The 13,240-nt window shown below is 35.4% G+C and overlaps 1 protein-coding gene across 1 annotated transcript in view; it reads right to left on the reverse strand.

Annotated features, from left to right (window-relative positions):
- Positions 1–5,410: 5,410 nt before the first annotated feature.
- LOC123557977 (uncharacterized protein PF3D7_1120600-like) overlaps positions 5,411–13,240 on the reverse strand; it is a 34,022-nt gene continuing 26,192 nt past the window's right edge. Inside the window, exon 3 of the mRNA XM_045349819.2 lies at positions 5,411–9,272. Coding sequence (XP_045205754.2) covers positions 8,683–9,272 — 590 coding nt within the window. The 3' untranslated portion in view covers positions 5,411–8,682. The remainder of the gene's footprint in view (positions 9,273–13,240) is intronic.

The raw sequence follows: 13,240 nt of genomic DNA on the forward strand, positions 1-13,240 counted from the left end.
GGCACAAATGTTCACAAGCATGAGGCGGAGTGTCATGCGCAAGAACCAGGTCCCTTGGTCTAAGGTCAAGGTCACACTTAGAGGCCAAAGGTCAGATACAAGAATGACTTTATCCGGAGCATTTCTACTTCATGCATGGAGGGATTTTAATGTAACTTTGCACAATTGTACACCATCATGAGACGGAGTGTCATGCACTGGTCCCTTCTTTTGAATTACTTCCCTTTGCTGTTACTATAAATAGCTTATATTGTAAGTTTTTCATTACAAGTCGTAGGGAAAAATCGAGACCACTTTTCTGTCGTACATGCATGTTACATCCAACTCTGAGGTGTATTTTGGGCTATCTCTACCTGGTAAGGATTTTTGTGTGGACTTGTAATTTTTTTTATTTTTTTTTTTTTCTCTTTAAAGATTAACTTCCCTTAGTTGTTACTATAAATAACTTACATTGTAACTTTTTAGCTCACCTGTCACAAAGTGACAAGGTGAGCTTTTGTGATCGTGTGGCGTCCGTCGTCCGTGCGTCCGTGCGTGCGTGCGTGTGTGCGTGCGTGCGTAAACTTTTGCTTGTGACCACTCTAGAGGTCACATATTTCATGGGATCTTTATGAAAGTTGGTCAGAATGTTCATCTTGATGATATCTAGGTCAAGTTCGAAACTGGGTCATGTGCAGTCAAAAACTAGGTCAGTAGATCTAAAAATAGAAAAACCTTGTGACCTCTCTAGAGGCCATATTTTTCATGAGATCTTCATGAAATTGGTCAGAATGTTCATCTTGATGATATCTAGGTCAAGTTCGAAACTGGTCATGTGGGGTCAAAAACTAGGTCAGTAGATCTAAAAATAGAAAAACCTTGTGACCTCTCTAGAGGCCATATTTTTCATGAGATCTTCATGAAAATTGGTCAGAATGTTCATCTTGATGATATCTAGGTCAAGTTCGAAACTGGGTCACGTGGGGTCAAAAACTAGGTCAGTAGGTCTAAAAATAGAAAAACCTTGTGACCTCTCTAGAGGCCATATTTCTCAATGGATCTTCATGAAAATTGGTCAGAATGTTCACCCTGATGATATCTAGGTCAAGTTTGAAACTGGGTCACGTGGGGTCAAAAACTAGGTCAGTAGATCTAAAAATAGAAAAACCTTGTGACCTCTCTAGAGGTCATATTTTTCATGAGATCTTCATGAAAATTGGTCAGAATGTTCACCTTGGTAATATCTAGGTCGAGTTCGTAACTGGGTCACGTGGGGTCAAAAACTAGGTCAGTAGGTCTAAAAATAGAAAAACCTTGTGACCTCTCTAGAGGCCATATTTCTCAATGGATCTTCATGAAAATTGGTCAGAATGTTCACCTTGATGATTTCTAGGTCAAGTTCGAAACTGGGTCACATGGGGTCAAAAACTAGGTCAGTGGTTCTAAAAATAGAAAAACCTTGTGACCTCTCTAGAGGCCATATTTTTCATGAGATCTTCATGAAAATTGGTCAGAATGTTCACCTTCATGATATCTAGGTCAGGTTCGAAACTGGGTCACGTGGGGTCAAAAACTAGGTCATTAGGTCTAAAAATAGAAAAACCTTGTGACCTCTCTAGAGGCCATATTTCTCAATGGATCTTCATGAAAATTGGTCAGAATGTTCATCTTGATGATATCTGGGTCAAGTTTGAAACTGGGTCACGTGCGGTCAAAAACTAGGTCAGTAGGTCTGAAAATAGAAAAACTTTGTGACCTCTCTAGAGGCCATATTTTTCATGGGATCTTTATGAAAATTAGTCAGAATGTTCACCTCGATGATATCTAGGTCAGGTTCGAAACTTGGTCACGTGCGGTCAATAACTAGGTCAGTAGATCTAAAAATAGAAAGATGTTGTGACCTCTCTAGAGGCCATACTTTTCAAGAGATCTTCATGAAAATTGGTCAAAATGTTCATCTTGATGATATCTAGGTCAAGTTCAAAACTGGGTCACGTGGGGTTTCAAAAACTAGGTCATAGGTCTAAAAATAGAAAAACCTTGTGATGTCTCTAGAGGCCATATTTCTCAATGGATCTTCATGAAAATTGGTGAGAATGTTCAGCTTGATGATATCTAGGTCAAATTCATAACTGGGTCATGTGCGGTCAAAAACTAGGTCAGTAGGTCGAAAAATAGAAAAACCTTGTGACCTCTCTAGAGGCCATATTTTTCACGAGATCTTCATGAAAATTGGTGAAAATGTTCACCTTGATGATATCTAGGTCAAGTTTAAAGGTGGGTCAAGTGCCTTCAAAAACTAGGTCATTAGGTCAAATAATAGAAAAACCTTGTGACCTCTCTAGAGGTCATATTTTTCAACGGATCTTCATGAAAATTGGTTAGAATTTTTTATCTTGATGATATCTAGGTCACATGTGCTCAAAAACTAGGTCACTTTGTCAAATAGTAGAAATAACAATGTCATACTCAGTTCAACACTGGGTCATGTGGGGATATGTGAGCGATTCAGGACCATCATGGTCCTCTTGTTTATAATTGACCGTAGGGAAAAACCAAGACCACTTTTCTGTGGTACAACATTGATGTTACTTTCAAATTTTGGGTGTATTTTAAGGTATCTCTACCTGGTAAGGGTTTTTTTTGTGGACTTAGAAAAATAAAAGAATTACAATAATTTCTAAAAAAAAAAAAAACATTGTAAACAACTAGAAAATTAAAATTCCATTTGCAAATACAGGTGCTAGTGTAAAGAAATTTGCTGTGACGGGCGTATATTGTGACATTCTGGCACTCTTGTTTCCTTCTAGTAAACGGATCCTGACAAACTGGTACATTATCAATTTTGTAGGCGAGATGGACTTTTTCTGTAATTTCCTGGCTTATAGTTTGCTACACCAATCCCAATTACGGCTTTTTTTAAAGACTGTGATATGAATTATACATTACTTTAAAGGTATGTAGTTGGATCCTTTAAAAGTTTTAAAATAGCTTTAATAATGTCAATTAATGAACTTCCCTGTTTAAGAAAGTTTCATAGCGGTTGAATTTTTAGCTTACGATGTCTGTTACGTGTGCGTCCGTCCAGTCTTCCGTCATCAACAATTGTGTTTTAACGACATCTCCTCCAACCACTGAATGAATTTGAATGAAACTTGGCTTGGGTGGTCCTCCACCAAAGTTATTAAACGGCTCTGCTTTGTTGCACATAGGGACCACAAGACCTAAAAATAGAATAATCTTCAAACGGCATCTCGGATCTCCTCCATTACCGCTGGTCTGATTTTTTAAAAATAATTTCACACAAAAGGTCCTTATATCACCCTCTACCAGGTTTGTTAAAATTATTCCGATTCATCATAAAACATGGCTGCCAGGTGTGGTCACTTTTCCCTATAAAAAAAAATTAAAAATCTTGTGTGAAACTGCTGGTCCTGTTTTAATATAATCTTATACAAATGGTCCTTGTGTGATCCTCTACCAAGATTGTTCATATTATTCCTATTCGTCAAAAAAAAAAACTTGGCTGCCAGAGGGCGTGGTCACTTTTCCCTGTATTTGTATAGTAGAAATTTAGAAAATTTTCTTGTATGGAACTGCTAACCTGATTTCAAAATAATTTCACACAAATTGTCCCTGTGTGACCTTCTACAAAGAGTGTTCAAATTTTTCTGATTTGTCAATAAAACATTGCCACTAGAGGGCGTGGTGACTTTCATCTAGAGTATAGTTATATCTTTAAACAACATCTCCACCAAAACCACAGAATGGATTTTGATGAAACTTTACACAAATGATTTCTGGGTAGCTCTCTTTCAAAGTTGTTCAAATGGTACCGGTTCATTGAACATTTGGGTCACTTTGGTTAAAGATAGGTTTTCAGCTATCAGACTTTAAAATTCTTTATATCCGAAGCCACAATAGCTAAAGCATTGATATTTGGTATGTGAAATAAGGATTTGACTCTCTGCCATAATTAATCAAATTATTGCCCTTGGGTCATAAATGGCCACGTCCCTGTGTGTGACATGTACTTACAGGCTTATATATAGAAACTCTGATGAATATCTTCTCTGAATCCATAATAGCTAGAGCCTTGATATATGGCTTGTGATACCAGGGTTTAGTGTCTACCCTAACTGTTCAAATTATTGCCATAGGTTTAAAAATGTGTGTGACATGTATATAATATAAGCTAACATAGCAGAAACCTAACTCTGTACTTGCACCATTACGTTATACAAACACACTTGAAGCCTTGTACAAGGTGGGCGCTTTAGGGTCAATGCCCCTCTTGTTTAAATTTGGTGTCTGGAATTAAAAAATATGTAAATGAAATTACCCTACTAAAATCATGTTTGATAATAAATTAAATACTAAACAAGATATTTGGACTGTTAAAATAACCCCTAACTCGGTATGAAGTACATTTCAAGAATCCTTAATTTAGCTGATAACCGAAAAGCGGGTAGCATCGACTGGAGGAGCAACTTAACTTTCTTACAGTTTAACGCTGATATTCGGGCCTGGGTAGATAATTCTGCGAGACATCCATCCAGCTGGCTGATTTTATCGAAGAGACCGTCCGTGTTTGAAATAACGGCCACAGGGGCACCAATGGTCTTCCACCATATCCATTCGCCATTTTAACAGATTTCCTTTTGTAAGTACAAATGTTCCAAACTTTGATGATATAACAAAAAAGTATTAGTATACTTCTTCGATCTGTGTCCCTGAACACCTAAATACTGCATAATTATATGTAAATTTAGTAACATCGACATTTGTAATTATAATTTAGTGATTTTATATTCTGTACTCGATAGCATAGTTTATTATACGTTAGCGATAAATAATTCTTGAGAAATTGAAATTGAATTCATTAAAGTTAAAAGCTAGTAAAGGATGGGCCAGTCTAAATACATGTATATGTATACAGCTGTTTATCATTTAGTGCTCTTCATTCTCATTCATCAGATGTTCGACATGGTACCCGAGACGAACCGGGGGACCATGGTAGAGCTCTGGTATACGAGAATGAGTGCTCTCATGAAGTCTAAATTTCGGACACGGGTCTTTACAGAACTAGTTTGATAAACACAGGTTGCAAAGTCCTAAACCACGCCGTTTGTACGATCTTGCCTATTCAGCTTTTATAACCGTAAGATGCAAATAACAATGTCTGTGAAAATAACCTCTTAATTTTATGCTTTTAAGATTATTGGGTACCCTTCGTCGCTGTCCACAATCAACTCGATTTACATTTCGAACTTTGTCTTAAGTTCTCGGTACGTTTGATTATGTGTCAAAGATTATGCTCTGTGACGTTGAACTCGTCTTTGAGAACAGTGGAGTCCAGGTATCAAGCGATGAAGGGCCACTATGGCCCTTTTACTGAATATTAATGTCAGTATTCAAAGAAGTGAAATAATTTCTTTTTAAATGTAACAATTTTATTGAAAGCAATAGCAATGTAAGAGATTTACAAAACTGGTGTAATAATAATAATAGTATACATTACAAATATCAACAAAATATGTATAACTTATTTACAAATAACTATGAAAGAAAATTATCAGCCATGTAATAAATGATATCCTACATTTTACATTACATCTTATTGTTATAATACTTATTTACACCGAGTCAGTTATACATGTATATTGTGTGAACAACCAGTGATGTTGTTTATAAGAATCTTGTTGATTATTGCTTACAAAATGCATCCCCACCTACTTCAGATCATTTCTGACTGCGTGAAAATGACTCATTTAGCATTAATTAGACATTCTTTGACTCCGCGGTAATAAGTGAACGGGTTGCTCAAAACCACGTTTAACTCATCATTGCGATTTCGAGCGATAGGTGTGACTATATGCATATCTTGAAACCTTTACCCAGCTAAATTTCTAAAATAGACTGGTCTGTCATTCAAATTGGGCATTTCTATTATTTGAAAGGGTGTTCACTGACTGAAAAGCGAACAGTGCAGACCATGATCAGCCTGCACTGGTCGCAATGGCAGAATCATTTTCCACAAGCAGGCTAAAGGTTAACTGAGTGTGTGAAGAAATGATTGAATATTAACTAATTTTGAAGGACAACCATTAACGATGAAGTGTTTCTGCTTTATATAATACCTAACCAACCGTGGCATATACAAATTAAGTTTCACTTTAATGCTATTTAAGTATGTTCAAACAACTTTTTTGTGTAATAAAACCCAAACTTGATGACTGATAATGTTTTGTAATTGGAAACTGACTGCAGAAACACCGACTTTTAAACAGTGCAAAACTTAAATGAAATGTAGTATTTTTTATAAGTGGTATAACTTGATGTCTATTTTTACGATATATTTTTTTCTAAATCGTGTATAATTTTTGGTATTTTTACCTGGGTATTCCCCCAGATGTAAATCAGAGAGTTGTTACTTAGCGCTGTGGCACAGCGAGGCAATGGTTCAAATCATAACAAAAATATTTGCGGAAAATTGCTCTGTCCACATCAACCCCATGCGAAAAAGTCATTTCTACCATAGTGATTAATATATATATAACAAATCGTTAACAAACACAATGTAAACTGATGTTAAAAAAGAATAACAAAGCACAGTCAAATTATTTATACCTATTTTTAAAATGAAATTTTACAGTTTGTCTAACGCAGTAGTCAAATACAGTTACACATTAGGCAAGACATACAGTCTAGACCTTGTAAAATTATTCTAATGTTTATTTATTGACAATTACGAAATTAAAATACAAATCGAGACGTATGCATGTAAAATAATTTTACTATTAGTACTGAACATTGGTTTAGCGGTATTATTCATACTGTTAATGTTTATGGCTACAAAATATCAAATTGTATACAAAAATAATACAAATCAGTTGAACAACTTTTAACATTTTAAACTTACAAAATTAGTTTTCATTACGAATTGCTACAATCTCATAAAACTGGTGATTAGATTCTTAGTATTAACATTTTTTATATTGAAAATATGATTTTACTTTAATCGATGTTTTAACATTTGAACTTTTAGGGAACTAATCATATATTTTGAAAATTGTTGTGAGAATATGCAAAATGCATTGCATCGGTTTATTAAAGCGGTCTATATTTGTCATGCGCCAGGTAAAATGAAGACATTTCCTATTATTATAATACATTATGATGTATGTCAGACTTGACACAAGAATTCATCTCCAAGTAAAAACTAATGAATGGTCCTCGTATATGAACAATATTGTCATACATTAATTTTGTTTCTCTGGCATGCCTCACAAAATAGTGCAAATTTTATAGTAAGTTCAATCCGAGCACATATTTACATCTACATACTTTGAACAGTACATGTTCTCTTCATTATGTATTCATTCATACTATAGCCAGCATGAATTATATATCAGACCGATATTGGACCGATGTGGTTTTCGATACTGGCCCGATATTTTCGATACTGGCCCGATATCAGTTTTTGCAATATTGACGTTATACCGGTGGAATATTGTTTCCGGAACAGCGGTTAGAGGTTGATGTCCAAGATTAAAAGTCACTGTATCTTAGTTTTTAGATTTGCAATAGCGGCTATTGTTTTGAAATTCTGCTGCACATTTGATCATGTCGTATACATGAAACAAGTGCATAGAATATACTTGGCATTATGATAATACAGTCAAACCTGTATTAAACAGTCAGTAAAGGGTGTACTGCAATATGACTGCTGGAGTCGAGTGGCTGCTTAAGACAGGGGGAAACAAGAACAAAATATAAATTCGGGAAGTAAGCAGTCTGGTTGCTTAAGGCGAGTGACTGCTTAATAGAGGTGGCCACAAAGGCAGGTTCAACTGTATTATGAATAATGATAAAACCGTTCTTTATAGAATACGCATTTTCATGTAATTTTAAGGATAGGTATTGAAATACATCGTGCACATTACCTGAGTCAAACTTTGTCATAAATACGCCTATATACATGTACTAATGTGCATCCGCACTGCATTTAACATTTAAACTTTGCATGGGCGACAAATATGAATTATTTATACTGTACACTTTAAGAAGAATGAATATTGCGACCCTTGTATATTATAACTGCTATAAATGTAAATATACATAATTACTCTTTCTACATCTACTTTTTGGCACTTTTCGTATAATCTAAGCACTACGTCATAAAATTTTAACATGCTGCATAATTATATAATAACAAGTTCTGGATCAACATAACACTATATACATCCGCACACGTAATTGTCAAAGAATTTGGCAACCTATTTCTGTAGGTGTTTGCTTCTAGTTCATACTTTACTTGGGCATCCGACGTGTGTCATCTAAACGGCGGATAGAAACAACAACAATTTCTTAGAGAACAGGTGATCCAGTTTAAAACATGCAAAGAACCTTCGCGTTTAACTATATACAATATTTTGTTTATCACGGTTAAGCCAGATAGTTTTGTTATAGTGCTAATGAACACATCAAGCAACCCTCTGTCAAATACTACAGAAAGTTATATTTATAAAAGAATATATAGACGTCCGCATCTCGCGTCCTTGCCTATCAATGGTTAGCCTGTTGATTAAAAGAAACTCTTTCCGCCGAAATTAAAGCGCAGAAAATTTTTCAAGGTTAATCCAACGTGAGAATTGTGGCACGCAACTGGCACTATTTTCACAAAAGGGTATCCCCGCTTGCCTAATAGAGCAAGTCCATTCCAGACGAAAAGGGATTCGTGGTTTTCCCTAACCTCGTTTTCACTTCAATATCTTCAGTATCACCTTCTCCGTCTGCTGCCCCTAGAATTTTTGTGAAAAGTTCAAGCGTTTCTTTGCTGTCTAATACAGTCTCGTTTGGTCCCGCCCTATATCCACCACGTGACCCGGTCGCTGGTTCTTCCATGACCTTGTAATAAAGTTGTCTGCGTCGTTCCGTTGCAAGAAGGTCAACCTCAATTGTTCGTGTCACAATAGCTTGATTTTTGCGCCAGACGTTGAATTCTAAATCAATAGGCGTTATTCTTTCTGCTGTGACCTTGACCGTAATGAAAGCTTTACCTTCTTTCAGCATAAGATCAACTTTCTCACCAACAGTTTCGAAATTGTTTGTACCCGCAATATTTCTAAGGTATTCGCCATCGGCCTGAAGAAATCTTGGGTCACCGTAGATGTCTTCATGGTCGTGCTTTACGTCGATCGTTTGTCGGATATGTTTGGAATCTATCGTTGAAAGCCGACTCATCAAAAGCTCATACAAACTTTGACGTGGTTTCTCAGGCTCACGTTTAACTGAAAATAGAAAACAGTATTAGATCTACAGTTATCCAATCTGTAAAAAATCTTTGTCACAGTATTTTTATATCTAGAAAGACGGTAACAAGCGACCAACCTGTGTCCTCTGTCATATTCATTGCTCCCAGCTAACATTTATGACTATGTCAATTTGAACAAATTTAACATCTTTTGGGTACTTATACGCCATGGATCATAAATAATGGTACGATCATTGTTTGAAGAGCACTTACTGATTTTTGAACAAATGGATACATTCTATTTAAATCATGTCCGAAGTTGTTTGAAATCAATGTGTGTCACGTAAAAAGGGGACAGTCCGCATCTGACGCCGAGATAATTGAGAAAAAAATCGCTTAAATTAAATGTCACCGTTTGTTGCTGAATAAATATCAAATACATATTGAGATATTGATCGCTGGCTTGAAAATGCCGTCTGGCATGCAAGAAAAAAAGTTCCTAAAACGCATAGAATTGCTTTGAAATTTATTTCCATTGAAATTACTTACTAGAGAAAGTATTTTTAAATTAAAACACTAACGTGAATCTGGATGCGAACAACTATAATGATAAGTTAAAACCAAACATCAATGTATGTTTTAATACGGGTGCAAATACACATTTTCGGTATACAGGGACGTGGCCAGACAAGAATATAGATGCATGCTCGGCCTGTTTATGGTTCCACAGAGCAGAAAGACAAGAGAAAATGACATTTTCCAGGTTGCGTGTGTGAGTTTTTTCGGCATTTTAAGGGCCAAAATACACACAAAAACGTATACAGTGCCTGCGTATGGCTATACACATTTTTGACAATATCATTTTGGTTGCAACAGCAACAAGCAACATTTTAAATTTTGCAAGATTCAGTTATAGTGACTGATATAGTGGACTTCCTTGACAGTAAATGTTAATGATAACATGATACAAAAACGTATGTGTCAGAAAATTATAGTATTGCATTATAACTGCAATTCAAACGAAAAATAACGTTTCTCATTAATATACATGTACATGTTCCAGTAAATTGATGAGAGAACATCATTTTGGTTGTTGCAAAAGCCACGGTAATCTGAGTTTATTAACTGCAAAGTATATGTATACGTGAGTTAACAAAGATATGTGGAAATTTCAAATGACTTTACCATTAACTTAATAAATGTCTGTTTTGTCTTACAATAACAAGTATGATGCAAGGACGAATCTATGGTTTGCATGTTTATTATTTTGAATGGGAGTGTTTTGGAAAGAAACACGCAATCTAGGGTGCATCTGTTTTCTGTTTTAGCCTAATTGATTAATACGAATCTTATCCATTGATGTTGTGCTTTACAACAGGTGATAGTCAAAGCTATTTACCATGATCGAACTATTGCAAACAAATAAGAATGTTAAAATCCGATCTGATATTTTGTTTGATGAAAACGATAAAAATGTAAATTGTCTTCTTTCTTACTATAGCCGATGGCCAGGCTGATTTACATACATGATTGACTACCACAACGATGTTTTCAGACATGTATTTATCTCAATTTGGGTTACTTGTAAGTGTGCTGGTAATGTTGCTAACAGGTTAGGCGTGAATTAATGATCAGTCTGACATGACCAATATGTTATCGAACGGCGAAATGTCAACAAGAAATATTGACAGGTCACAAACAATTTGTTTTGTTCTAAAGAAAAGTAGAAATGTTTCCTATAGTCACGTGTTCAATTTCGAATGTTTTCTGTTAAACATATTTTTACTTTAAGGCGTTTGTGTTTAATCTGTGTGTAGAGAATATAACATGTTCCACCAGCACTTAGGAGTCAGGACCTTTCCCCTCTAAACTTTCAGCATTTTAAAACAGTCTGAGCACAAGTCTCGAATATAATCTTGTTTTTACAGCTTGATACTTGTCCACAATCCGTATCGAGATGCTTAACAGACACTTCTTTTGTTTTTTCTGGGGTTTAATTAATATCACACCGACAAAGCGATTACTTCAGGCACGAGCGGGTGCCTGGATAGAATCACTGACCTTCCATTAGCTAGCTGGATGGCTTTTTCACATGAAATAATTCTACTATGAAAGCGAAGTTTTGAACCCACATCGGTTAGGGTAAGCGATTCGTATTATGCAACCTTAACAACTTCGGACTTTGGCAGGGCATGGAGATCAGGCCCCAGGTGTCTGTAAAATGCTTCGAAAAATCAAAAACGACAGGCAATATGGTTTTGCATGAATAACAGGCCCCATTAACAAATACAATAAAAATATATTATCTTTTTTCTCTATATATATTTCCAGCTTAAGGGCAGTACAAATACTAGCTTAAACAAACCAAGCGTACATCGTGTATTGTCACATTTTTCATATCAGATATAGAAAAAAATTAAACAAAGAATGATAATTGTACGCTATTTCAAGAAGATACGAGATAACTCGTTTCTGTTTCAGTATAAATTTGTTCGCATGCTATTAACTTGAATAATTTGATCACCCTCGCGTAAAAAATCTATGTATGACAATGATTTTGTGGTACAATGAGTGGGGACATCGAAAATGTACATTTTCCTTGGTGTGAGCACGCATGTTTTACTCTTTTTTTTTTCATATGCACGTGGAAGCTAGCGACCGCAGACCTTAATAATAACCCCTTACGCATGCGCATGCAAAAGACAATTGTGTATTCTGTGCTACCTGTATACAATAAATTGTTTATCATGGCACTTTTCCCCTCTCTAAAGACTTATCTGAATTTGAGCAAACCATGATATTGTTTGACCGCCGACAGACTATATATGGTTGTTATTTATTACTAGAAAATACATGTATGTATTTACACCTGAGGTACACCGTATATGACACAGCTATATCAACATTACACTGTTGCCCCGCCAGTTTGCCTTAAGTGAAGTAAATGTACGACATAAACTTTACAATTATCCTAATAAATTATGCATGCAGAAAACAGAAAACTTATCTATAAATCTGAAATATTTGTGCGGAAAGTAAGAAACTGTCATATACAATACACAGCATTTTGTCTTCATTTTTATCTTTCACTTCTTTAGTCGGAATTACTTAAGCATGATTTATTTTACATCCAGTATGCATGTAAATGCATCTATTACACGCTTTAATGAAATACCAACTTAATTTTCTTCACTATGTCAACTGAATTTTTGAAAATATGAAGTATATTGTAGGTGTATTAAATGAAATTTTGAGACTACGATGTCTAATGTGGAGACAAAATTATACAAGAAACTAGAAATATGTCCATTAGACACAGATGCCCCCCACTACATGACAAAGGACACAGATCAACTTTGGAAAAACAATATGTTGTTATTCAAAAAAAAAATGCAAAAATAACCATACTGTATACTCAGTTCCAAAAGGAAGTGTGCACTTTTTTAAGTTTAAATATTTCAAAAAATTCCCCGACGTTTTTGTTTCATTTTTTCATACACTAACTCTCAGGTATAACTCAAAATCTAAAATGCACACCAATTTGTTCACGAACTGATTTAAATTTTGGTACCAAACATTATAAGTTTTCATGAAAATAACCGAGAAAAAATAACAGAAAACTAAGTGCACACTTTCTTTTGGAACTGAGTGTATATAATGTACATATAAATATATGTGCTTTCTTGAGATTTTTAGATACCTGTCCATCACCGCATACATTAAAATGACAATTTTTTCCTAGGTCAGGAGCCATAACTCCTACAATACTGAATGAATCCGGACGAGAAACCCCAGGTGCACAACTGCACATGCTGACCAACATTCCTGTAAACTTTGGTGACTCTAGGTCAAATACTTTCGGAGCTACGCGCGACACAACATTAAAATGACCAATTTTTAACTAAGTCAGGGGCCATAACTCCTACATGACTGAATGAAACCGGACTCGAAACCCCAGGTGTACAACTGCACATGCTGACCAACATTCCTGTAAACTTTGGTGAC

This window comes from Mercenaria mercenaria, chromosome 5, assembly GCF_021730395.1.
Source record: "Mercenaria mercenaria strain notata chromosome 5, MADL_Memer_1, whole genome shotgun sequence".
Taxonomy (NCBI): Eukaryota; Metazoa; Mollusca; class Bivalvia; order Venerida; family Veneridae; genus Mercenaria; species Mercenaria mercenaria.